The following is a 26,320-nucleotide window of genomic DNA, read 5'->3' on the forward strand; positions in this document are numbered from 1 at the left end:
AGGTCTTCCTCCAGTCCATCCCCCTTCTAAGAGCCCTCTTCCCCTCAGTCCAGGATGCCTGTTGTTCAATTCCCCTGGTTCACACATTTCCCCACTGTCTCTAGCTTACAAGCAAACCCTTCCAGAACTCACACTGCAGGGTTAACCTCTCCCTCTACCTCATCAGGCGGCAGGGCCTTGGAACATATGTCCCAGGGTCAGCCTCTTCCTCCCCAACATACACAACAGAAGGACTTTCTCACCCCACCCACCTCTCTAGCACTGGAATCCTTCTGCTGGCCTCTGAATTCGGGCTGTAGCCAAAGTTCGAACTATGGGAGCGGCCGGGAGAGAAAGAATATAAATGCAATGGAGGGGATTCGCTGGGGAAATGACTTGACTGCTTTGGCCTTTGAAGATTCCAGGGAAACCCTTGCATCCTGGGGAGAAGGACGGGGAGGTCACTTCCCACGGGCAAGCCATTTGGACTGTCTTGAGAGCCCCTTTCATTTGAGCACTGGCTTCAGGCCAACATTTGGAACTTGGCCACACCACCAACGGCCCCCTCTTGAAGCCCAGCCAGATTTCCCAGTATGAGAAGCCTTCCCCACTCACTCCACGGCCTCCCTCAGTCCTCACCCAACCCCTAACAATGCAACAGCTTCCAGCCCTAATGCGTGGCCCAGCCAGTCAGCTCAGAGCTTGCTAACTAAAACTAATTCTGAAAGAGATCTCAAAAGAACAGGGAGATGGAGTTCCCGTCATGGCACAGTGGGTAATGAATCTGACTAGGAACCATGAGGTTGCGGGTTCAATCCCTGGCCTTGCTCAGTGGGTTAACGATCCGGCATTGTCGTGAGCTGTGGTGTAGGTCGCAAACACGGCTCGGATCCCACGTTGCTGTGGCTCTGGCGTAGGCCGGTGGCTACAGCCCCGATTGGACCCCTAGCCTGGGAACCTCCACATGCCACGGGGCGGGCTTAGAAAAGGCAAAAAGACAAAAACAAAAAACAAAAAACAAAAAAAAACAGGGAGATGAGTAGAGGAAAGGAGTAGGCAGCTGTAGTTATCTATCTAAGAGAAAAGAATCCGGGTGGGAAATTGTGAGCAGAAGTGGACAGAAAGGGATTTCAGATTTCAAGAGTCATTCTCCGGATATGCATGCAGCTAGTGCTCATCTCTACCAAAGGCAGGTGGAGTGGAGTTTCAACTACATAGACACAAAGGTTAGACCTTGAACAACAAGGGCCCAGAAAAAGAGTAGGTGGAGAATGACGCTGGAGAGATCAGCTGCTGGAGTCCCCAGATAGAGGTACCCATGTCCTCCCCCCAGTTCTAGGGCAAAGGATCAGCCAGCACGTGGAGATGAGGGCGAGGCTGATGGCTGCAGAGTTCTGGCAGTCTCTATACCGATTGTGAAAACATCAGGCGGCTGTGCCATGGCGGGTGAAGGTAATGCCGAATGTGCCTGGAACTCTCTGTGTGTCATCCTCATCTTAACAGTTACACACTCACCGCTGAAACCCCAAACACCAACCCGCCTCCTTAGCCCCTGCCCTCTGTTTCATTTTCCCCTTGTCACCATTCTCTGACACACCCTTCCAACCCCTGCCTTTCTCTCCCAGCTTTGGGAGTGAGGCACCGGACATCTCCCAGGCTGCCTCTATTTTGCTTGCTCACTGCAGTTAGACGCAAGAGCCAGGGTGGGGGAGGACTGGACCAAGCTGCCCAGTGATGCTCTCACTCTTCCCGCTTCTATTGATCAGCACCTCTCTGGAGCCAAGCCTCTTCCCAAACACTCCTCCCTGCCAGGATTCCCTTCAACTGATGCCCCACAAGCCTAGAGGGGCATAGTGGCAGAAACAGGAGCCCTCCCCCAAAAGTGCTTCTGTGCTTCCCTTTCTGGGGTCTCTCCCATGGTCTCTGCTGAATAGTACAGCGGTTATACTCAGGCTTTGGCATCAGATAGCCTAGATCTCTATCCTAGTTCTACCACTTAGAGCACTTACTTCACGGCTCTGTACCGAAGATTCTTCATCTGCAAATGGGGAGTGACAAGTATGCTTTATACAATTATTCTAGGATTACATGAATTAATACATGGAAATTTTCACAGCATTGTAAATCAACTATACTTCAATAACACTTTTTTTAAAAATAAAATGAATGTAGGGACTTCCCATCATGGCTCAGCGGAAATGAATCCGACTAGTATCCATGACGATGCAGGTTCGATCCCTGGCCTCACTCAGTGGATTGGGGCTCTAGCGTTGCTGCAAACTGTAGTGTGGGTCACAGTTGCAACTCGGATCCCAAGTTGCTGTGGCTGTGGCATAGGCCAGCAGCTGTATCTCCGATTTGATGACCCCAGCCTGAGAACTTCCATATGCCGTGGATGCGGCCCTAAAAAGCAAAAAAATAAAATAAAACTAAAGCAAGTCACACATGGAAGTACCCAGGACATGTTAAAGAAGTACATACATGGAGTTCCCTGGTGGCCTAGTGGTTAAGGATTCTGGGTTGTCACTGCTGTGGTGCAGGTTCGATCCCTGGACTGGAAACTTCCACGTACCATGGGAGAAGCCGAAAAGAAAAATAAAAAAGGAAAAAAGAAAAGAAGTACACACATAAACATACAGGGTCCAACACTTTTTATTCAGAATTTTTATTTTAGCACTTGGATGTTCTGCTTTATGCTGCCACTTAACCATTTCACTCACTTATCCTTTGACAGTTGCACACCTCCCAGGACTTAAGATGCTACTCTGCAAAAAGTTGAATGAACTAACTAATGAGTATCCTTCAACTCTCAGAAAATTCAAGAAGAATGTTTATTCTAAATCAATCAGCATCCATTTATACTCTCCCAAAAATAGATATAACAAAGTCAGTTTTAAACTATGTAACTGAACCACAAAGTGAGAGAAGGCCAAAGTTAGAAAGAGCCTTAGATATGGTTTAGTGCAGTAAGTCTCAACCTTGGATGCACATTAGAATCACCTGGGAGTTCCAACTGTGGCACATCGGGTTAAGAATTCACCATTGTCGCCACAGCAGCTCAGGCTCAGGTTCAATCCCTGGCCCAGGAACCTAGATATGCTACAGCTGTGGCCAAAAAAAGACTGACCTGAACAACCTTTAAAAAAATACTTAGGGGAGTTCCCGTCGTGGCGCAGTGGTTAACGAATCTGACTGGGAACCATAAGATTGCGGGTTCGATCCCTGGCCTTGCTCAGGGGGTTCATGATCCGACGTTGCCATGAGCTATGGTGTAGGTCGAAGATGGGGCTCAGATCTGGCATTGCTGTGGCTCTGGTGTGGGCCAGCAGCTACAGCTCTGATTAGACCCCTAGCCTGGGAACCTCCATATGCCATGGGTGCGGCCCTAAAAAGTCAAAAAAAAAATACTTAGGGAGTACCATCGGTTATCGAACACGACTAGCATCCATGAGGACACAGGTTCAATCCCTGGCCTCACTCAGTGGGTTAAGGATCTGGTGTTGCTGTGAGCTGTGATGTAGGTCACAGATGCGGCTCAGATCCCTAGTTGCTGTGGCTGTGGTGTGAGCCAGCAGCTGTAGCTTCGATTTGACCCCTAGCCTGGGAACTTCCATATGCCACAAGTGTGGCCCCAAAAAGCAAAACAAAAAAACGAAAACAAAAACAAAAACAAAAAAAAAAACCCTTATACTGGGCTCCACCCTCAGAGATGTAGTTAATTGGTCTGAGACCAAGGCATTTAAAAAAAAAAAAAAAAAAACTTTCCCAGATGATCCTAATGTTTAGCCAGGACTCAGAACCACTAGTTTAATCCAGTCTCCTAATTTTACTACGGAGAAAACAAAAATGCAGAGTGGGTAACCCACTTGCCCAAAGTCACTGGGCATGTCAGTGCACAATGCACTAAGAGAGAATGTTGTAATGGCAAGAATACGTTAATGATGTTTATACTTTTTTCTTGTTGGGGTTAATCCCAGAGGCATTTCTCTTTAGTTCAGAGAGTTGTTATATAATTTACCTTTTACTTTGGCAGCAGCACTTACAATAGTGGTAAGATTGAGATGGGTTTGCATTCCCTGACCACAAAAGGACAGAGATGGAATTGCACATTCACCACACATAGCCAAATTAGCAAAGCTCCCTAGGAGGCCGCTCGAAGTGCCTAAAATGCTTCTTCTCGACAATGACCACTCAGAGTCGAGGGACTTTGGCGGGTAGTAAGAAGAGAGAGGGCTGGAAAAGAAAGGAAAGCCTCCCCTCCTAGAGGGAGGAGCTGAGGATCCACGGAGAAGCGGTCAGAGCTGCCAGGAGAGAAAGGCCAGGGAAGGAAAAGAATTTCAATGAATCCTGGGAGCCTCTGCTCCCCCAACAACCGAACCGTTTTGGCCAGCTTGGCAACAACCTTTCTGGGAGTCTGAGATCCAGAAGAGATGTTAGAAATCTTCTTCTAACGGTCGCCACAAAGTGACCCCCCAGTAGAAACAAGCGCTCACCTGTCTCTACTATACCCTCCCTTCCCAGCCTAGATCCTCATTACCTACCACCCTAAGTCTCAAAAAGAGGGCGGGTCCGAGCCTCACGTGACACTGCGGCCACGTGACCCGGGCCCCGCGGGAGCAGAGCGGCGCGTTCCAGCTCCGGGAGCCGGAGAGAGCTGGGCGCGCCCTACCCCCAGCCCACTGCGACCATGCTGTCCCGCCTGCTGAAAGAACACCAGGCCAAACAGAATGAACGCAAGGAGCTGCAGGGTGAGTCGAATATCCGGGCCACTGTTTTCTCTCCCGCTTCGGCCTAACCTCAGCCCGGACCTTGAATAATGGCCTACATCCGGGAAAAGGCGCAGGCCAGTGGGCACTGGCGAAGGGCAGAAGGAATTGGAGGGAGCCTTTTTGGAAGTTCCGTTCCCTTGCCAACGGACTCTGGTCCCTTCAGCAGCACTCCAGTGCCCCCTCAGCCAACCCCCACGCCCCGCCTCCGCGGCATCGGAGCCCCGCCCCCAAGGCACCCCAGCTCCGCCCCCTGCCGGGGAACGCTGTGCCGATTGGTCTAGGGAGTCGCTCGTCCTGGAGGTGGGAGGAAACGCTCCTGAAAGGAGGAAGATGTTGGGGACCCAATGGAACTGGGCTTCTTGGAGGCCTTAAACCACAGAGATGGGGCGGGGGGGAGGGGGCTTGTTTCCTGAATCCGGGCTAGGAATCCCGAAGTTACCGATCCTTAGGCCAGGAGAGTGGGCAAAGAGTCCTTGAGAGTCTGGAGTCCTGGGCACTGCCACTGACTCGTTAGCGTCCCTGGGTGAATCTCTTCCCCTCTCAGGGTACCGGTTTCCTCACCTCTGAAGTAAAAAGGCCGGCCCCTTTCAGCTCTGACACTCTGAGATTGGTCGAGATGTCCCCATAACTAGCAGAATAGTAATGAATGGGCGGGAACCTTAAGCCCCGCCCCTCAAAAAACCAAGCCTCCATTCTCACCCCTTTTCCCCCTCCACCCAGAGAAGAGGAGGCGAGAGGCTATCACTGCAGCGACCTGCCTGACAGAAGCTTTGGTGGATCACCTCAATGTGGGGTATGAACCTCTTCCCATCAACACCAACCACTCCCCAAGTTTAGGCCCTGGTGAGGTCGAGCCCTCAGACTGCCCTTGAGGGGATGAGCCCCACTGTTTCCCCTACCCTCCCCCTACCCAGCTTAACTTTGTGGAGAGAGGCCTGAGTCAGCTCTGACTCCAGGCATTGGGCAGGGAGGAGCAGCTGCAGCGGTTGGAGGAGCAGCCAGATTCCCCCTTCCCAACAGTCACTTCCCTGGTGCTCACAACTTGATGCCATCTGGCCATGTCCCTTCACCCCTCCAAGTCCAGCTGTCACTTCCAGCGGGAGGGAGAGCACTGACTTTCACCACAGCTTCCCACCCTCTTCTTTTCCACCTCCCACCTTCTGGCAGTCCTGGAGAGCAGCTGGCAGGAAAGAGATGGCACAGCTGGTGAGGGTCAGAGCAGAACCTATGCCAGGAGCCACGGCAGAACCAAACTGTCATTCCCTTCCTTCTGGGTCTCCAGAGACTACCCCTTGCTCCAGTCCTAAAGGAGGATGCTAGTATCAACCAAAGACTTAGAAAGGAGCAAGTCTTGACCCTGAGTGACCCAGAGGAGTGCGGAGATGATGACTTGAAAGTCCAGGCCATATGCTGGAAGGAAGGAGGCCATATGATGCCTTCCACCCCAGAGCAGGTGGAATAGCCTGGTTGTGAGTCCAGACTGAGTCACCCAAGTGAGCCATGCAGGAACTGTCACCTTCATTGCTCATCTCTGGGGAAGAGAAAGCTGTGGTTGGGGCCTCTGATCTCCCTCCCCTCCAGGCCTCTCCCTTCACTTAGTGTGAATGAAAGAAAGCAGGTCAACAGGGAGATAGGGGGGTTTCAGGAACTCCCAGAGAAATCTTGAAGCATTGGGAGCCCCCTGCTCTTACTGCTTCAGCCCCTACACCACCCCCTACCGTGGCCCAGCTGCCTCTGAAGAGAAAGGAGAGAAAGGACGGGGTCTGGGCCTTCCCTCCCTCCCACATTGGCGCCTCCCAGGCTCTGCTGTGAGGTTGACCCAGGCTTCTCCCGCTTCTCCTTTGCTAGGAGCCACCCCACTTTCAGCTTAGAGGGCAGCTAAGCCAAAGCCAGATTAGAAAGGGTTTTGTGTGGCTGCCCACGGCTCCTCTCATTCCCCGGAAAGGAAAACAAAGGCTCAGTCTGTCTCAGCCCCTGTCAGGTGTCCTTCCCACTCTCTGGACCCCACCCCCACCCCTTGCCCCCTCCAGCCCCCACAGATTCCAGTGGGTGGGGGAACCGGATGTGGAGTCTCCCCGCTGACCTAGAGCTTTGGGGTTGGGGAATGAAATATCCCTCCGTCCATAAGGGAGAACAATTACTGCGGGGGTGGGGGAGGGTGGTGAGCGGGCAGAGAGCTGGGGGTACCAGCCTCATGGCAGTAATGTAACCGCAGCTACCCGTGATTGAGGAGAAAAGAAAAACTATTGCCTGGAACAGAAGGAAGGGATCAGGTGGGGGGAGAAAAAGAGAGAGAGAGAGAATGTGTGTGGGCGAGAGCAGAAGGGTTGGGAGAGAGACTGAGAGCCAAGAAGCAGCCCCTGGGATATCTTCTCTTGACCCTGAGTTCCTGGAGAGGGGTTGCTCTCCCATCCCATCCCATCCCAGATTCAGGGAGGGGCCCGATTTCCCTTCCCAACGACTTGCACAGATCCAATCACTGCCAGATGTGTCCCTGCGGCTGGATTTTCCCAGCCTCCCCCACACCCCCCTTTTTCCTCCCAGATTCTTTCTCAGGGAGACCTCCCCTCCCCTCTCCCCAGGTTAACCCTCCCTCCTCTCACCCAGCTTCAGGGGCAGGAGACAGTGTGTGTCTAGTCCGCTCCAGACTAGGCTCTCGTGGGAGTCCTGGGAGTGGAAGGAAAGGACCGAGTTCGTTTGCATGTACGGGTCGACCTTCGCCTCCCATCCAACAGCCACAATCACACAGTTTCTCCAGCCCGATTCCTGGACGCCCCCCCATGCCCCGACGCTTGCAGGGGGATATTAGTTCTGGAGACGGCTTCCCACCAGCTGGCTGAGTTGACCCCCTCCCTCCTCCAACCTGTAGCGTGGCCCAGGCCTACATGAACCAGAGGAAGCTGGACCACGAGGTGAAGACCCTGCAGGTCCAGGCTGCCCAGTTTGCCAAGCAGACAGGCCAGTGGATCGGGATGGTGGAGAACTTCAACCAGGCACTCAAGGTGGGCCATGCTCCCTCATCCTGGGCCCCCATTGGCTGCCTCTGGTGGGTCACCGCAGGCCTGGGGTTAAGGAGGAAGTAGGGATGGTCCCAGAAATCCCGGGATCAATGACCCCAGTGTCCTAGAAGCTAGAGAAAGAGGTAAAAGCAGCTGGCGGGGATGGATGGAAAGTGCCTCTAGGAGTTCCCATCGTGGCTCAGTAGTTAATGAATCCAACTAAGAACCATGAGGTTGAGGGTTCAGTCCCTGGCCTTGCTCAGTGGGTAAGGGATCCGGCATTGCTGTGAGCTGTGGTGTAGATTGCAGACATGGCTCGGATCCTGCATTGCTGTGGCTTTGGTGTAGGCCGGTGGCTACAGCTCTGATTCGACCCCTAGCCTGGGAACCTCCATATGCCGGGGGAGCGGCCCAAGAAGTGGCAAAAAGACCAAAAAAAAAGAAAGAAAGTGCCTCTAGAGCCACACTCCACCCACCTTGACTCCGGGCTCCCGTCCCCTCCCTTCCAGGAAATCGGTGATGTGGAGAACTGGGCTCGGAGCATCGAGCTGGACATGCGCACCATTGCCACCGCGCTGGAATATGTCTACAAAGGGCAGCTGCAGTCGGCCCCCTCCTAGCCACATTGCCCCCCCCCCCCATCCCGCCTTCCCTCCCCCAGGAAGCCAGGCCACAAATAAAACACAAGCCTCCATTCTTCTGTGTTTGTCTCAAGGAGCTACTAGCAGAGTTCCCTGGTGGCTCAGTGGGTTAAAGATCTGGCATTGTCACTGCCATGGCATGGGTCACTGCTGTGGCAGAGGTTCGATCCCTGGCCCAGGAACTTACACTTGCCATGGACATGGCCAGAAAAAAAAAAAAAAAAAAAAAAAGAGGAGCTACCAGCTCAACATGGAGGGTGGGAATGGAAGTTTCAAAGCCTCTTCCCCTAAGAAACAGTACCTTCCGGTAGAGGCTGGAACTAGCTTCCTCTTACAGTCTCAACTCGCCTCTCCTCCTTGGGCCTGGTGCCTGATGCAGTTACCTGGTGGGGAAGCAGAGCGTGGGAATTTCCCACCCCTCCGCAGAGAAGGCCAGTGGGCCCCGTCCCAAGCTTCCTAACCCAGGACTTCCATTTTCCAGCAGACGAGACACGAAGCAGGGAGCAGGCCTGGTCCGGACTCTGGCTCTCTGCCTCTCCACGTGCTCACGGCCCCTCCCAGCCTGGTGCTAAGAAGTGTCATGAGTCTGGACCAAGTGGGAGATTAACTTTTGGGTGTGGGAGCACTTCAGGGCCCGAAAGGGGGAAGAATGACAGGTCCAAGGTCCCCTGTAAATGAGCAGGACCCTGTGGGGCTCCTCAGCACAAAAGCCTTTCTGTGTCCCCCATTTTCTTCTTCAGTCTCAGGAATTAGAGAGAGTCTGGGTAATATAAGCATTCCTGAGAGCCCAGGTTTCAAGGCATGGGGTGAGAAAAGCGAGCTTTCCTAGAAGGTCTTATTCCCTCAGGGTCAGAATTCTGAAAAGAATTTTCTCAGGCTTGTTTTGTTTGTTTGTTTGTTTGTTTTTAATTGTATATGCAAAAAGGACCAGTTTGGGAATTTTCAAAAGAGCTCCCCTAAACCAATTTTATCCAGAGTCTAAAGAATATTGTGGCCATACAGTGTTAAAATGTTTTTTCTTGGAGTTCCCATCATGGCTCAGTGGTTAATGAACCTGACTAGTATCCATGAGGATGTGGGTTCAGTCCCTGGCCTCCCTCCGTGGGTTAAGGATCCACCATTGCCGAGAGCTGTGGTGTAGGTCACAGACACAGCTTGGATCCCGAGTTGCTGTGGCTGTGGTGTAGGCTGGTGGCTATAGCTCCAGTTAGACCCCTAGCCTGGGAACTTCCATGTGCCTGGAATGAGGCCCTAATAAAAAAATATATATTTGTTCTTAGTCTTAGCCTCTTTCCAGTCAGACAGAATTCACCCAAGAGGGCTATACAGTGGAACAGAACCAGAATTTACTGTTTCACAAGGCAGAATGGCCATCACAAATGATGGCACAGAACATAAAGTACAGTTCACACAGGCATGGCCGTCCTCATCACACATTTGCTTAAATTCACCATTGTAGTCTCTCGGGAGTTCCCTTTGTGGTGCAGCAGACATGAATCCGACTAGGAACCATGAGGTTGTGGGTTCGATCCCTGACCTTGATCAGTGGGTCAGGGATCCAGCGTTGCCATGAGCTGTGGTGTAGGTCAAAGACGTGGCTCGGATCCTGCATTGCTGTGGCTCTGGCATAAGCCAGCAGCTGTAACTCAGATTCGACCCATAGCCTGGGAACTTCCATATGCCGCAGGTATGGCCCTAAAAAAAAAAAAAAAGAAAGAAAAGAAAAAAGACTGTAGACTCTCCGAAAACCTACAGAGACACAGAACCTTCAGATCTAAGTACTAATAAACAAAGTAAATGGAAATATCTTGGGTCTTCAAAGGGAGGAAAAGAGGCCAGCTTGAGTCTGAAAAGAGAAAAGAGAGAGGGAGGGGGACTCGTCAGAAACAGGAGGAGACCAGAAACCAAAGGGTCCTGGTTGTGGCCGCTGGGTCTGCTTCTTTGGTGGGTGAGCTGGTTTTCGAGCACCCCGAGTAGCCGGGATGTCCCACCAGCGTGGTGAATTCTGAAAAGATTTTTTTTTCCAAGCTAGCTTTTTCTTATAACTGCATATGCAATAAAAGAGCCCATTTTGACTATTTGTAGGGCAAAATTTTTTCCCTTTAATACTAAATAGATACTTGCAAGTATAAGCTTAGTACGGACATAAATCTGGCTGAGGTGTTAGCTGGAGGCTGGCTTTCTGCTGCTCCTTGTTTTTCTGGTTGAGACTCCAGTTCCCATTTTAAAGTTGAATTTGTGCAGCATAAAGTCCACTAAATGACATTGTGTGGTGGCCCAGTGTGTTGCTCGAAAACGTCATTCCTCTAGGTTTTAGCCCAGAGTTGCTTCAGTTCTCTCTTAGGTGTCTTGGGTCTCCCAGTGGCGTCTAGGACACCACTGGTGCACAGATTGCCTAACGGCCTGTTCTCATTCGCATCCCCAGTTGAGCAGGTTTTAATTGAGTGGGTTTCCTTATGGAACCACTGCACGGAGTAGGGACTCGGCCTCCATCACCCCCATTAAATTTCTCAGTCACCTGCAAAAAACGTAACCAGCCAGGGAGGAGTCTTGTCATTTTTCTTTGGAGCAAATGCTTTCGTGTAATACCTTCACCTTTACCCCAACAAATTCCATTAAGGCAGCCAAATTGAGGGAAAGCATCAGATCAGCCTCCTACCTAAATACTCAGCCCAGACCCCTCAGTCCCTTCCAACTAAGCCAGCCACAGTATCTTAGTCATTGGCTCATAGATAGAAGTCGACTACTTGGAGTTCCTATCATGGTTCAGCGATTAGCGAACCTGGCAAGCATCCATGAGGATGCGGGTTCTATCCCTGGCCTCCCTCGGTGTGGGTTAAGGATCTGGTGTTGCTATGAGGTGTTGCCGTGAGCTGTGGTGTAGGTGGTAGACGCGGCTCGGATCCTGCATTGCTGTGGCTGTGGTGTAGCCTGGCGGCTACAGTTCCATTTCTACCCCAAGCCTGGGAACCTCCATAGGCTGTGGGTGCGGCCCTAAAAAAAACAAAAAGAAGTCAACTAGTTGCCTGAGATCTTCCCCAGGGGACTGCCTGATGGAATTTCAGAGATATTTCGCAGATTGGCTTTGTTTCTCCTTAGCTCACAGAACTGAGTCCTAGGCTAGAACCCCTGTCAAGATCTTTCCTAGGGTACTATCAGATAGAATTAAATACTCGAACACAAAACTGAAAGCAAAACCAGAATCCTCACCAGCCAAAAGGCAGCCACAGACAAACAGATTCTCCCAAAGTTTCCCCAGACAGACAGGGTCCAAGGGGCCTCGGAGTGCACGTCAGCAGACTTACCCGGGTGCTGGCAGTGGGACGTTCCAGGAGCTACTTTTCTCCTTCCCAAAAAGGTTTCTTTTTTTTTTTTTTTTTTTTTTTTTTTTTTTCCTGTCTTTTGTCTTTTTAGGGCCGCACACGCGGCATATGGAGGTTCCCAGGCTAGGGGTCTAATCGGAGCTATAGCTGCCAGCCTACACCACAGACTGGATCCTTAACCCACTGAGCGAGGCCAGGGATCGAACCCTCAACCTCATGGTTCCTAGTCAGATTCGTTTCTGCTGCGCCACAACAGGAAGTCCCCAAAAAATTTTCTTGAAGTGGGAAATTTGGGTCAGCAGGAGCAGAGGGAAAGGAAGGAGTTCCCCCAAAGCCAGCAGAGCCTTGGCAGCTGCTGGGGTGGTCCTTGCTTTCGGACCACTTTTCCACCCTGGAGTTCCAACTTCCGAGATCTCCAGTGGGGTCTGCTCAGGGCCTGGCCTTGCGGCAGGAACCTCTCAACAACTGGCCTCTGAAAGAGTCCTCCAACCCTCCACTCACTCAAGGGAGATGGGCATGGAAGGAAGCCTCAGGGCATCCAATCAAGCCGAGAGCCCTGCGGGGGCCACCTGCCCACAGGCAGATCCCAGACAAGCCCCTGAAATTTATTGCCAAAACTTGGCCTTGTTCGCCATTGCCCAAGAGAAACTCAGAGACAAAAAAAAAGAAAGAAAGAAAGAGAGAAAGAGAGAGAGAGAGAGAGAAAGAAAGACTCATAGAGTTTTGGCTGGAGAAGAAAAAAATAGCTTTACTGCTTTGCCAGACAAAGGTGGAGGTCACAGCAGGCTAATGCCCCAAAGACTGTGGCGCCCCCCCCCCGAAAAGAATTGTAAGGAGTTTTACAGTAAGAAGGAGAAAAACAGGTTTTCAGATAGTGTTAAAGCAGATACCCAGCAGCCCTGTACTGCAGCGTATCAGCTCTGGCGACTGCCCCATGGCTGTAGTGTACCAGCTCCGGCAGCTTTGTGGCTGTAGTGGATCAGCTCTTTTACCCGGCGAGAAACCAAGCGAGCACTCGGAGAGTTGGAGAACTCAGGTTTATGACACCGGCGGGCTCAGAGGAGATCGGAGATCGCTCTCCAGAGTCTGAGCCCGGAAGAAGGGTTTCACAAGGCTTTTATGGGCTACGTCTTCCAGGTCCAAGCTTGGCTAGTTGGACTGGAGTGACATCAGGCAAGGTAGTCCATGTGGAAATAAATTTACAGAAGCAGATGCATGGGGGAGGACTGGTTGGGGCAGTTGGCTAGACTTTGCTTAGTCATCATGCTGGGGTCTCTCCTTTCTACATTTTATTGGGACATTTTCTCCTACAATAGGAATTAGGATTGGCGGAGTTCCCGTTGTGGCACAGTGGTTAACAAATCCAATTAGGAACCAAGAGGTTGCGGGTTCGATCCCTGGCCTTGCTCAGTGGGTTAACAATCCGTCATTGCCGTGAGCTGTGGTGTAGGTCGCAGACTCGGCTCGGATCCCATGTTGCTGTGGCTCTGGCGTAGGCTGGCAGCTAAGCTCCGATTAGACCCCTAGCCTGGGTACCTCCATATGCCGGGGAAGCGGCCCAAGAAATGGCAAAAAGACAAAAAAAAAAAAAGGATTGGGACAAGTATGCATTTTGCTTTGATTAGGGGATCTTAGTCATCAAAGCCGATGTCAGATCTCAGCATAATCATGATGATGGGCTTCTGGGTTATTGCCTAGAACAACAGTACTTGCAAAAAGGGCACACTGACCAGAGATTACAACAAACTAGGAAATCTTCACATGCTCATAACTTTTAACCCACAGGCAGTTGTGCCAGGGTGTGTAATCTTTAGCTTATGGGTGATTGTGTTTAGTGTGCAATTAAGCCAGGGAGAAGGACAAGAAAAGACTGCAAGCTCTTCCGTTTTTTGTTTTTTTTTGTTTTTGTCTTTTGTCTTTTCGGGGCCACACCAGCGGCATATGGGGGTTCCCAGGCTAGGGGTCCCATCGGAGCTACAGCTGTAGGCCTACACCACAGCCACAGCAACACCGGATCCTTAACCAACTAAGTGAATCCGGGGACCCAACCCACGTCTTCATGGTTGCTGGTCGGATTCGTTAACCACTGAGCCACAACGGGAACTCCTAAGCTGTTCACTTTTAAAGTATTCATTTCTGGGAGTTCCCGTTGTGGTGCAGCGGAAACGAATCTGACTAGGAACCACGAGGTTGCCGTGACTTGTGGTGTAGGTCGCAGACACAGCTCGAATCTGATGCTGCCGTAGCTGTGGTGTAGGCTGGCAGCTATGGCTCCAGTTGGACCCCTAGCCTGGGAACTTCCATGTGCTGCAGGTGCGGCCCTAAAAAGCAAAAAATAAATAAATATTCATTTCTAAAAAAAAGCATAAGGAATATAACTTTTCTTTTACACTTATGGGTATAAGATTGCCCGTATTATTATGTGTATCCCTTGAGAGGGAACAAGGATGCTGCCCCAAGGCTGTACTGTTGTTTCTTGGCTCTTCTCCTTGTCTCTGCAACCCCTTCTTTCCCTGATTAGCAACGGTCGGAACCTGTCCCTAGGATCTCGGGGAAGATCATGGAGGCTCAAGGAAGCCCATTTCCTAAGAACAGAAATGGACACAGAAAGGCTTTTGTGCCCAGGAGCCCCGCAGGGACTCAGTCCCCAGCAGAGAGGGGCTGCTGCCCTCCTGGACAGATCCCTTCTCTTGAGAATCCATGATAAAGGCAGTCGTTAACCCGCTTCCCCCACAAGAAAAGACAACTAAGGAGGGGGCCCGGGCGCTCCTGGTTTGTGCCAAGCCCTGGCTGCAACCCTCAGCCTCTGGTCTTCCCTGGCTCCTCCCCCTGGCCCCTCCCCCACCCTCACCCCACAAGCACTTAATACTTCTGGCACCCAGTTCACCACCTCCCAGAGACTTTAGCCTTGGCTGTAGCTCGTGTGGGGCCCTGGGAAGACTGGGAGCAAAGTTTCTCAAGCGAAGCAAAAGAAGCTTCAGGGGTTGTAGTAGCTGCTCGCCTTCCGCCGAGGAGGTAAGCAGGGTATGGGGAGCTGGGGGGCAATGAGAAGTCGATATTCATGTATTGATAATTCAAAGCCTAAAGCTTTTCACGTGCTGCCTCCCTCTCTATCCCTTTGATCCTGCACCAACTCCCAGGTGGGCGTGCTGGGTTGTTAGCCCCCTTGGTAGATGAGAAAACAGGTTCAAATAGAGCTCGGATGGTGCCTCAGTGGTAACGAACCCAACTAGTATCCATGAGGGTGTGGGTTCGATCCCTGGCCTGGCTCTGTGGGTTAAGGATCGGGCATTGCCATGAGCTGTGGTGTCGCTTGGACTTGGCTCGGATCCCGCGTTCCTGTGGCCGTGGTGTTGGCCGGCGGCTGCAGCTCTGATTCAACCCCTAGCCTGGGAACTTCCATATGCTACTGGTGCAGCCCTAAAAAGACAAAAGGAAATAAAAGAAGAAAGAAAACAGGTTCAGAGACACAGTTCATAGCTGCGCAGCCTCACACAGTAAGTTTGGACCCACTGGGACTAAAATGCAGCTGCCCCGTATATGTTTCCAAAAACAAGTCCCAGCCAGTTTAGCAGGAGGTAAGAGGTGACAGAAAACAAGATCCCTCTGTGCTCACAGGACCAGGCTCACTTGGTTTTATTTAAGTTACCCACAGGGTCTGCCTGATGAGCCTCATTCCTTAGATGCGCCATAGCCTGCCAGTTATCGGCCAGACTCGCCATCTGCCCAAACCAGGGACTTCCAGCCAGGGAGGACATGGAGGGCGAGAGCTGGAGGGCCAGATTAATCTGGACAAGGCTTCCTGCCCAGCCTCGGCTGCCACCTGCAGGTCGCCTGGGCTCCAGCTATGTGGCTGCCTCTGCTGCTGGGAGTCTTGCTCTGGGCACTGCTATGGTTGCTCAGGGACCGGCAGAGCCTGCCCACCAGCGATGCTTTTGTCTTTATCACCGGCTGCGACTCGGGCTTCGGACGGCTTTTGGCACTGAGGCTGGACCAGAGAGGCTTCCGAGTCCTGGCCAGCTGCCTGACCCCCTCTGGAGCCGAAGACCTACAGCGTGTGGCTTCCTCCCGCCTCCACACCACCCTGCTGGATGTCACTGATCCCCAAAGCATCCAGCGGGCAGCCAAGTGGGTGGAAACACATGTTGGGGAAGCAGGTGTGTATGGCCAGGACCCCTGGGAATGGAGGTATGGGGTGTGGGAAGCTCTCAGGGGGAGGAAGAGGCTCAGACCTTGCCAGAGGGGCCGCTGGAATGCCTGCCCTGCGCAGCCACGTGCTTGCCTCATCTCCCCGCAGGGCTTTTTGGTCTGGTGAATAATGCCGGCGTGGCTGGCATTATCGGGCCCACCCCTTGGCAGACACGGGAGGATTTCCAGCAGGTGCTGAATGTGAACACGCTGGGTCCCATCGGGGTCACCCTTGCCCTGCTGCCCCTGCTGCGGCAGGCCCGGGGCCGGGTAGTCAACGTCAGCAGTGTCCTGGGTCGCCTGGCAGCCAATGGAGGAGGCTACTGCGTCTCCAAGTTTGGCGTGGAGGCCTTCTCTGACAGCCTGAGGTGAGGGGAGCAGGGCCCCAGCTCCCACCCAAAAAACTAGCATCTGCCCTGCAGAGCTGATGAAAACACTGCGTGGGGCCATAGCTAAGAAACCGTTTAAGGAGTGCCGGATGTGGCTTCGCGGATTACAAACCCGACTAGCATCCGCGAGGACTCAGGTGCGATCCCTGGCCTTGCTCAGTGGGTTAAGGATCCAGTGTTCCCATGAGCTGTGATGCATGCTGGCGGCTATGGCTCTGATTCGGCCTGGGAACTTCCATGTGCTACAGGTGCAGCCCGAAAAAGAGAGCATTTAGGTCTCAGCTTCATAGGTTCAAATCCCAGCCTCTTATCATGTGAGCTTGGTAACCTCAATCAGTTACTTCTGACTAAGCAGGAGGTAAGAGGTGACAGAAAACAAGTCTGCGGCGGGTGGTGGACTGGGTGCCAAAAGCATTAAGTGCTTGTGGGAGGAGGGGGAGGAGAGCCAGGGAAGACCAGAGGCTGAGGGTTGAAGCCAGGGCTTGGCACAAACCAGGAGCGCCCAGGCCCCCTCCTTAGCTGTTTCTTCCCCAGTTTCTTCCTCCTCTGTTAAATTGGGATGAGACCTGCCCCATGATATGAGTGAAATGAGGAACACGGAGGCCCCCCAACATTGCCCGACGTGTAGAAAATGCCCCCCAAAGCCTGCTGTCATTGATGTTGTTATTAATAATAACAACGACTACATATGATGAGATAATACATTTGCATAACACAATCTCATTTCATTCTCCCCAAAATCCTGTGAGGGTAAGTGGTGATACCCCAAGGCTCACATAACTTACCCAAGACAGCACAGTGGTTAGCGGGAATGCTGCCACATACACCCAGGTCTGTGTACCCACAGAGACTGGATGAGGGTGATGTGGGAACGGGGCCAAGATTTGGAACAGAAATTTGAGTCCCCCAAGCCACACCTTCGTCAACGTCCCTCAGCGAATAACGTCAAAATCCACTTTCGTCCCTATAGTAAGACTTGTGCCATCTGTGCCAGGTATCCCCACCTTCCTCCAGGGAATACCGGTCTACACCCTCCCTGTCCAGCCCTTGGGACTCAACCCTGTGCTTTGGAATCTAGGGAACCTGATTCTTCAAGGTCAGGAGTCGGCAGATTATGGTTCTCAGCCAGATCTTGCCAGCAGCCTACTAGCTGATAATGGATTTTTACATTTTTAAATGGTTACATTATAAATGGTTATATAAGTGCCTACATAATGCCATTGATTTCAGACCTGCAGTGCCAAAAATATTTACTATCTGGCTCTTTAAGGAGTTTGCCGGTAGCTGCTCGAGATGACAGACATTACAAAGGGACACAAGCCTCAGAAACACCTCCTCCCACAGCCCTCCTTGCCCCTCATCCCAGGGCAGTGGGTATCACCTCCTGTCAGGACCCTGCCCCTGGTCTGTGATACTTCCCCATCTTAGCCCCCAGCCAGCCCATGTCTCTGAAGATTCCCTCCTTATAAGGGCAAGAACCCAGAAACCTCTCTCTACCCCCACTCCAGGCGGGACGTGGCTCCTTTTGGGATTCGAGTCTCCATCGTGGAGCCTGGTTTCTTCCAAACCCCTATAACAAACCCGGAAAGTTTGGACAACATCATAAAGACCCGCTGGGCACGGCTGCCTCCAGCCACACAGGCCCTCTATGGGGAGGCCTACCTCACCAAGTGTGAGTAGCTGGGCCCACAAAGGGGTATGTGACAAAGGCCAGTCCTGCACCTGCCTGCTAGGTGCAGGGTGGGCAGGGCAGGCAGGGAGGGGGTGAGGGCAAACGGGATGCCTTAGAACACCCAGGCCATGTGCAACCTGCCCCCTCCCCATGCTGGGGAAGAGATTAGGCGCCCCTCTCACCTCTGCTGGGCAACAAGCCCCAGGGTCCAGAAGTAGGGCCTGAGGTGCGCTGGGACAGGGGCACTGATTACGATCGTCCACTGGGCCGCAGACCTGAGACTGCAGCATCATTTCATGAACCTGCTCTCTGACCTGGACCTGACCAAAGTGAGCAGGTGCCTGGAGCATGCCCTGACTGCCCGTCACCCCAGAACCCGCTACAGCCCAGGCTGGGATGCCAAGCTACTTTGGCTGCCAGCCTCCTACCTGCCAGCCAGCCTGGTGGATGCTGTGTTCACCTGGATCCTCCCCAAGCCTGCTCAGGCAGTCTACTGAAGCCATCCCTCCAGCAAGAGATTGTTGTTTAAGACAGGACTTTATTTCTGCTGCCACTCCCCTCCACCACCACCACCACCCTGGTGCCCTGGTACTGCCTGGTGTCTGGCACAAGATTGGCACTCAATAAATGAGTATTGTTCAAAACAAAACAAAAAACACGGAGTTCCTGTCGTGGCACAGTGGTTAACGAATCCGACTAGGAACCATGAGGTTGCGGGTTCGATCCCTGGCCTTGCTCAGTGGGTTAACGATCCGGCGTTGCCCTGAGCTGTGGAGTAGGTTGCAGACGCGGCTCGGATCCTGCGTTGCTGTGGCTCTGGCGTAGGCTGGCAGCTCCAGCTCCAATTAGACCCCTAGCCTGGGAACCTCCATATGCCGGGGCAGTGGCCCAAGAAAATGGCAAGACAAAAAAAAAAAAAAACACTGTAGGAGTTCCCGCGTCGTGGCGCAGTGGTTAACGAATCCGACCAGGAACCATGAGGTTGTAGGTTTGATCCCTGGCCTTGCTCAGTGGGTTAACGATCCGGCGTTGCCGTGAGCTGTGGTGTAGGTTGCAGACGCGGCTCGGATCCCGCGTTGCTGTGGCTCTGGCGTAGGCCGGTGGCTACAGCTCCGATTCAACCCCTAGCCTGGGAACCTCCATATGCCGCGGGAGCGGCCCAAGAAATAGCAACAACAACAACAACAAAAAAAAAGACAAAAGACAAAAAAAAAACACTGTAGGTGGGCAGAAATGAAGGTGCCCGGTGAAGATGACCCCATTTAATTCCTAACCTAGGCTGACATAGCCCAGGGTCTCTGACCTGTCTAGTACCTGCACAACAACTAGCACCCACTGGGGGGCGCAAGAGGACTGTCTCGCGTCTGTGATCTTTGAAGCTGCAACTGGAGGGATGACCACCAGAGGGCACTGTTGGATGTTTATTTTCTACGTGGAGTAAGATGCAAATTCAGCATTTGAAGTGGGAATGGGTCAGGGCCAAGATGGATGGTTTCCATGGGGCTAAAAAAGGCGATGCTTTCTTAAATTCTTCCATTACCTAATGTACATCAAGAAGGATAGACGCTGTCCACACAGGTTTAAAAGCAACTTGTCACCACCCTGAGAAGAGCCAGATGCCCTCGAGGGTGGGTGAGGCAGGGAGCTGCTGGGCTCAGAGGTGTGCAGAGGCCCAGGGAGATGTCCACAGGTGGGCGTGGGCTGGCCTCTCCCAGGTAGGACCTTTGTGGGGAATCCCTTTGACTTAGGAGATAGCTTCAAGAATCCTTTAGCACTGAGCCTGGCAGCACTAGACTAGGAGACAGGGAGGGCAGCGGACTTTAGCCCCCTCGGGATCCCCACTTGCACTGGCAGCCCCACCAACACTTTCAGCAAAGTCCTCCTTTCCCAACACCCCCAAGAGGGGCCTGACTTTCCCAAAGGTGCTAACAGAACAAGGTCCCAAAGGACAGGAACACAGATCAGGAGAGGGAAGGAATAAGGTATCACTCTTGAAGACAAACAGACACGCTCTCTCTTTTCGGTCTGAAAAAATAATCCGTTTAATTGAAAAACCTGGAGTATACTAGCCCACTCTCCTGGATGAGGGGGCTGAAGAGACCAGACCCCCTACATCACCTCGTAGCCACTTCGGATGCTCTTCACAAGGCAGCAAGCAAAGACAATACCCAGGACCTAGAAGGAAAGTTAGAGGTGGGGGTGAAGAGGAGCCAGAGAGGCGAGGGACCCCAGACCCAGCCCAGAGACCCCAGACACAACCAGACCAGTACCTCCAGCTCTGCATCCTCCCACTGCCCCATGTTCCCAGATACCCACGGGCACCTCTCACCTCCACAAAGGCAATGCCCAGGGCTGCTGCAGCTGCCACCAGCACATTGCTCCTCAGCCAGCTCCCAATCTTTTCCACACAGCCCTGAAGAAGGGGCAAGCACACAAGACAAGAACCCTATCAGAAACTTCCCTAACAAGGAGATGCTGCTGAATAGCATTGAGAACTATGTCTAGATACTCATGTTGCAACAGAAGAAAGAGTGGGGGAAAAACTGTAATTGCAATGTATACATGTAAGGATAACCTGACCCCCTTGCTGTACAGTGGGAAAATAAAAAAAATAAATAAATAAATAAATAAAGAGCTAGCACAAAAGACAGTAGGTAAAAGATTAAAAAAAAAAAGAAAAAGAAACTTCCCTAGACCGGCTATCTCTTCCCCACCCTCTGTACCTTTCACCCCACCCCTGGCACTGCCAGGTTCCCTCCCCATCCCTGACCCTCAATCCCCAAGGGCCCCGACCCTCTCCACCTCCAGCCCTGGTCCCTCTGGCCCCCCTCAAACATATGCCAGGTTCCCCACGTCCACTACTATCTCAGCCTCCTCCCTACCTCATTATGAATCTCCTTCACGTTGAAATTAACTCCACAGTGCTGAGTGACATTGACACAGCAGGAGTCCGGGACTCGCTTGGGTGACAGCAGGATCTTCTCCCAGTCTGTGTAGTTAGCTGCCCCGCAGCACTTAAACTAGGGGAGAGGAAAGACACAGGGAAAAGGCTGCTAAGTGAGCCCCCATCTTCACCATGGAGATGAGCACCTTCTTACCCCATTCCTCCTGCTCCCAGCAACCCCACTCACATCTTCCTGCATCCTGTCCAGGATCAATGCTGTGTGGTTGTTTTTTGGATAATTCTGCATCTGCTGCTGGAAGTCCTTATTAAATTCTGCCTTCACCTGGGAGTAGAGAGGAGCTGTGTTGAAGCCAGAATTCGGGGCACCTGGGTCCCAGAGTAGCCGGGCCTCTGAGACGAGGCCCTCCCCTTAGTCCCTGCTTACCTTGTCTCTAAACACATAGCCAGCAATGGCGGCTGCCACCTCCACCAGCATGATAAGGGACAGGAAGATGGCAAACTGCGGGCGCAAAGGACGAGAGTCAGGTTTGGCGTCTGGGCAAGGGGGGCCTGCCATTCTCAGGAACATTCACAGAAGTTTCCTTCACCCACCCACCCTCCCAAGCCCTCTCCAGAGGAACGCCCTTCCAGGAGGGCCAGGCCCCGTGCTGGCCCACCGCCACTCACTGTGACCATAAGACAGTAGTTCTCCTTGCAGGTCCCACAGCAGCCCACAAAGGCCACCAGGAAGAGGAAGGCACCCACTGCGATGATGACCACAGGCAACAGGGAGCCAGGGGTGGCCCCCTGGGTAATGGTCTGATTTAGCACGAGCTGGACCCAGATCCCCACGGCGATCAGTCCCACGGCACAGGCCTGCGGGGAGGACAGAGCAGGACTGAGAGGCCGCACAACCCATCAGCCCTCCAAGGTGGAGGGCGCGATGGACCCGGGACACAGACCAGAACCCCACTCCAGAGACGGATTCTCACACCTCCAGGGGACCTAACTGTGGGGGAGAAGGGTGAGCCATCCTTGCCAGGGAGGGCTGGGAAACTGTTCAAGGCTCTCAGAGAAGGCAGTCAGAAGGAACCACACCTTCCACAACCCGCTCCTCACCAAGGCAAAAAGAGAAGTTCCCAGAAAGCCTTGACCCCAGGGCACAAATTCCCAACAAAGAGAAGTGCTTCCTGTGAGCCTCTTCCTATGGGCCTCCAGGGCTCCCAGAACTGCCCTCTCACTGTCCTCCAGTGCCCACCACATCCTCACCAGCTGTGACTAGGGTTCCTGGGGCCCACTAGGGTTCCTCAGGACTCGGGTTCCTCAGGCCCACTAGGCCAGGGAGGAGAAGGGAGGAGGAAGCGGGGTAAGGGTGACCTGCCCCTCCCTGGACAAACAATCCTCTCTCAAGCCGGGGGCCCAGGGCAGGAGCCATCTAGGTGGACAGAGCCCTCTCCAACCCCCAAGCAGGAAGGAGGGGGTATGAGGGAATGGAGAGGAAGGGGGGGTGGAGGGTGCGGAGGGGCACCCCGTGGTGATAGCATCAAGCCGTTGGCGGGTTGCCCCACTGCCCCATATCACAAGAGGTTGGGTCACCAGACAGGAAAGGCAAGGAGGGATTACGGGGAGGGTGCTAGGCACCCAGGCCGGCCATTCTCGATCCCAAACAGTCTCAAAGATCCCTGCTTTGAGCTGGAGGAGGCGATGGCCGCGCTGCCCTCGGCCGTTAGCCGGGAGTTCCTTCCACATCTGCTCTCCAGCTGCCTTCCTTCTTGACCCCTCAGCCGTCAGCACTCCCGAGCCAGTTCTCCCCGCACCCTGCCAGCGCGCCCCCATCGTCCCCGCTCCCCACTCACGCAAAAGGCCAGCAGAAGAACGTAGAGCAAGAACTTGACACATCTCATTCCTCCTTCCACCGCCATGGCTGCCTGGCCTGGGGCACAGGGGAGGGCAGGGGGATTAGAACCGGTCGAAGGGGTATCCGGGCTTCGGAGCGCCCTGCCGGCCCTCGAGACCTCCCCTGCGCGGCCCCCATTCCCGGCCCCTCCCACCCGGAAACCCGCGGTCAGATCCACGTCTCCCAGCCCCCTCTTCTCCCTGCAGGAGAGGGGTGGGGGCGCCCGTCGCCCAGCCCGGACCCCGCCCCGCCGCGTCCCTGGCCCCGGACTGATCCAAGGGCGCCCGCTGGGGCCAGGGCTGGACGCCCACCCTGGGCCCGCCAGCCCCCAGGTGTTAAACACCCCCTCCCCACCCAACCAGCCCCCCAAAATTGTCCTCAGCTCTAGCCCGATCCCCAGGCCACTTTCCCCTGGGCTCTGACCACCGCCAAAAATAAGTGCGTCCCGCGCTCCGCATCCCACCCCTCCCGGGCCTCCGGAACTTTCCAAAGTTGCAAAGTTGCGAGGGCCTCGGGAGCAGCGGGGGAGCGAAGCCGATCTTCAGAGGCCCGGAGCGAGGCCCTGAGCGGGGAGCGGCTGGCGATTCCCCCCAACACCCCGACGCCAGAGCCGGAGCGGGCTCCGCGGCCTCACCTGGGCTCCCCGAGGCTGTGCGCTGCACTCCCGCCGCGGCTCAGGGGCTCTCTAGCTGCGCCCCCCGGCTCCGGCCCCGCCCGGCGCGCGGCCCCGCCCCGGCTCCATCCGCAGCCCCCTCCCCCGCCGAGTAGCCGCCAGCCTCCCTCATGTGACGCGAGAACAGCTGCGGCCTGAGTCACCCGGCCTGCAGGAGGAAGGCCGAGACCCCGGCCGGGTCAAGGCCACGTGGCCCCTGCCTGGAAGACGGCGCCCACCCCCCGCAAAGGGAGGGCACCAAGGGCAAGACCCCGGGGTGCCTGGGTTCTCCTGGCTTCCCCAGCCCCGTGCCAACTCGGGGTAGGAGAGGGGGACCAGGCGCCGCCTGCTTTTCTTTGGCTCAGGCAAACGGGGGAGACGTGTGAGAGCTAAAGGAGGGATGAGCGGCCCAGAGGAACCCTCTGTGCACCCAGCCCGGGCGGCGGAGCTGAGGCGAGGGGACAAGATGGTCTTCAAGAGGCCTCCTCATCCTCCACCCAGAGCCCACTCCCTTCCTCTCGCTCCAACTCTGTTCCAGCCCCTCACCCCTTCCCCGAGTCAGTAGAGGGCGCTGTTGGGTCCCTGGGATAGGGTGGGTCGCGAATAAACACTTTTAGAAAGTCCCTGGCTTCACATCCTGGGGGTCCCCCACCATTCTAGAAGGGGTGTTCCTTCTCTCCGCTCCCATTGTTAGTCCATTCTCCATTTTGTAGGATTCCGGAGGAGTGAGCGGAGAAATAGAGGAAGCCTTTCCCAGGACATCCCACCCCGTCAGTCATGATGCGTCATGAATGAGGTCCCTCCCTCCACTCCCGGATCAGCCTGTTACCCGGGAGGCGTGCCGAGGACACTTAGGCGAGCACAGCACGTATTCCCTGCATTTTCCTCGCCCGTCCTGGACAGCCCAGGGGCAAAGCCTGGAGAGGACTGGAAGGTGAGGGGGGGGTGGGCTCCAGAAGAAACTGTGTGAACGGGGCAAGGACGGAACCAGCCACCACACCGCTGCCCGCCCAGCCTGAACCCACCCCTTGCGTTTTTCTGGTCCTGCCTGAAGAACCATTTCCTGAGCTGTGGTGTGTGTACACAAAGAAGGAAGGAAACTTTAAGAGCAAAAGGAAGGCGCACTGGGCTGGGCTGGGCTGAGAACCAGTTTCCAGGATCACTATCTTCAAGCGAAACACACCAAGCCCCTTCTGGACATTGCTCCCCAGTTATCACCTGCAGGCAGGCTGGGGAGGAGGAGCCAAGACTCCGAAGAAAGGAGTATTCCTCTGTTTCTGCCAGGCATGTGCTGGGCACAGGGCCAGCGAGGTGAGGAAGTTGATGGCCCTGTCCTCTGCCAGCAGGCAGAACCAAGCCCACACTGTGAATAGACGCAGAAACCCCTGGTGGCAGCTGGACTAGCTCAGAGGGAGGGGCAGGAGGTGCCGATGCCCCAGAGGGAAAAAGAAAAAGATTTCACAGAGGTGGGTGGTGCTCTCCCAGGGGAGCTTGGCGAATAAAAGGGCAAGCATCAGTTCCAGTGCCAAGGAAAGGGCCAGGTGTAAAAGAGGAGTCGTTTTGTTTATTTATTTATTTATTTTTAATTTTTGTCTTTTCAGGCATACGGAAGGTCCCAGGCTAGGGGTTGAGTCAGAGACAACCACAGCAACGCCAGATCCGAGCGGTGTCTGCAACCTACACCACAGCTCACGGCAAGGCCAGATCCTTCACCCACTGAGCCGAGCGAGGACTGGGATTGAACCGCATCCTCATAACTAGTTGGGTTCATTACTGCTGGACCACAATGGGAACTTCCAAAAAAGGAGTAGTTTTAAAAGTCCATGGCAGGGAGTTCCCACTGTGGCTCAGTGGGTTAACAAACCCAACTAGTAACCATGAGAATGTGGGTTTGATCCCTGGCATTGCTCGGTGGGTTAAGGAGCCGGCGTGGCCTTGAGTTGTGCGAATGTAGCCCTAAAAAGCAAAAACACAAACTCTTTTTTAATTTAAAAATAAAGTCCATGGCAGATTGGGATTGGCCAGCTGCCTCACAGGGCTGGGGAAGGATGTGGTGACAGATGGACGGGAGGGAAGCTGGTCTGAAGTCAAATTGAGAAACTTTAGGAGTTAGCATCGTCGTGGCACAGCGGAAATGAATCTGACTAGGAAACATAATGTTGAAGTTTCAATCCCTGGCCTCGCTCAGTGGGTTAAGGATCTGACGTTGCAGTGAGCTGTGGTGTAGGTTGCTTACGAGGCTCAGATCTGCTGTGGCTGTGGCGTAGGCCGGTGACCCCTAGCCCGGGAACCTCCGTATGCAATGGGTGCGGCCCTAAAAACCAAAAAAAAAAAAAGATTGAGAAACATTAAATACCTACTCACCAAGTATAATGCTTGCTCTTTGATTACATCTTTGCCTGAACAACCATGAAAGACATTTTGGGAACAGCTGGGCAAATTTAAATATTGACTGAGAATTAGACCTGAGAAAATAATTTTCTTAGGTATGATGACAGTATGATTATATAGGAAAATTCCTCTTTTTTTTTTTTGTCTATTTGCCTTTTCTAGGGCCGCTCCTGCGGCATATGGAGGTTCCCAGGCTAGGGTCTAATCAGAGCTGTAGCCGCTGGCCTACGCCAGAGCCACAGCAACGCAGGATCCGAGTCACATTTGCAACCTACACCACAGCTCACGGCAACACTAGATCCTCAACCTGCTGAGCAAGGCCAGAGATCGAACCCGCAAACTCATGGTTCCTAGTCGGACTCACCAACCACTGAGCCACGATGGGAACTCCTCCACTATTTTTTTTAATATGCATATGAAAATACTTAAGGATGGAATGTCATATTTGTAATTTACTTTGCAATACTTCACAAAACAGTAGATGAAGCACAAAGAAGACAGTCTGGGTGACAGGACTATTGAGAACTTAGGTGGCT

The 26,320-nt window shown here is 53.6% G+C and overlaps 4 protein-coding genes and 1 long non-coding RNA gene across 7 annotated transcripts; 4 read left to right on the forward strand and 1 right to left on the reverse strand.

Annotated features, from left to right (window-relative positions):
• Positions 4,163–8,441, forward strand: BLOC1S1 (biogenesis of lysosomal organelles complex 1 subunit 1). The gene is made up of 5 exons (XM_003126253.5): positions 4,163–4,193; positions 4,578–4,727; positions 5,469–5,541; positions 7,618–7,750; positions 8,257–8,441. The coding sequence occupies exons 1-5, from the start codon at positions 4,163–4,165 to the stop codon at positions 8,365–8,367; spliced, it is 498 nt and encodes a 165-aa protein (XP_003126301.3). The 3' UTR covers positions 8,368–8,441.
• On the forward strand, positions 14,572–18,616 carry RDH5 (retinol dehydrogenase 5). Of its 3 annotated transcripts, none has more exons than XM_003126254.4 (5): positions 14,572–14,726; positions 15,541–15,868; positions 16,009–16,267; positions 17,797–17,960; positions 18,234–18,616. In XM_003126254.4, exons 2-5 carry the CDS (start codon positions 15,559–15,561, stop codon positions 18,455–18,457), a joined length of 957 nt encoding a protein of 318 aa, XP_003126302.1. In that variant the 5' UTR covers positions 14,572–14,726; positions 15,541–15,558; the 3' UTR covers positions 18,458–18,616. The 3 variants fall into 3 exon arrangements, with proteins under 3 accessions (XP_003126302.1, XP_013853071.1, XP_013853072.1); XM_013997617.2 differs by having other exon boundaries at positions 14,604–14,726; positions 15,357–15,868; XM_013997618.2 differs by having other exon boundaries at positions 14,628–14,726; positions 15,522–15,868.
• CD63 (CD63 molecule) lies at positions 19,978–23,928 on the reverse strand. The gene is made up of 8 exons (XM_005663878.2): positions 23,376–23,928; positions 22,701–22,777; positions 21,532–21,720; positions 21,290–21,364; positions 21,092–21,187; positions 20,843–20,980; positions 20,290–20,373; positions 19,978–20,135 (listed from the first exon to the last, which is right to left on the reverse strand). Exons 2-8 carry the CDS (start codon positions 22,764–22,766, stop codon positions 20,070–20,072), a joined length of 714 nt encoding a protein of 237 aa, XP_005663935.1. The 5' UTR covers positions 22,767–22,777; positions 23,376–23,928; the 3' UTR covers positions 19,978–20,069.
• Positions 22,765–23,552, forward strand: LOC106510300 (basic proline-rich protein-like). Its single transcript, XM_013997622.1, has 2 exons — positions 22,765–23,073; positions 23,142–23,552. Exons 1-2 carry the CDS (start codon positions 22,765–22,767, stop codon positions 23,550–23,552), a joined length of 720 nt encoding a protein of 239 aa, XP_013853076.1.
• LOC102162669 lies at positions 23,596–24,942 on the forward strand. Its single transcript, XR_303407.3, has 2 exons — positions 23,596–23,714; positions 24,107–24,942. It is a non-coding gene; the product is annotated as an uncharacterized LOC102162669 (long non-coding RNA).

The sequence above is a fragment of the Sus scrofa genome, chromosome 5 (assembly GCF_000003025.6).
Source record: "Sus scrofa isolate TJ Tabasco breed Duroc chromosome 5, Sscrofa11.1, whole genome shotgun sequence".
NCBI classification, from domain to species: Eukaryota; Metazoa; Chordata; class Mammalia; order Artiodactyla; family Suidae; genus Sus; species Sus scrofa.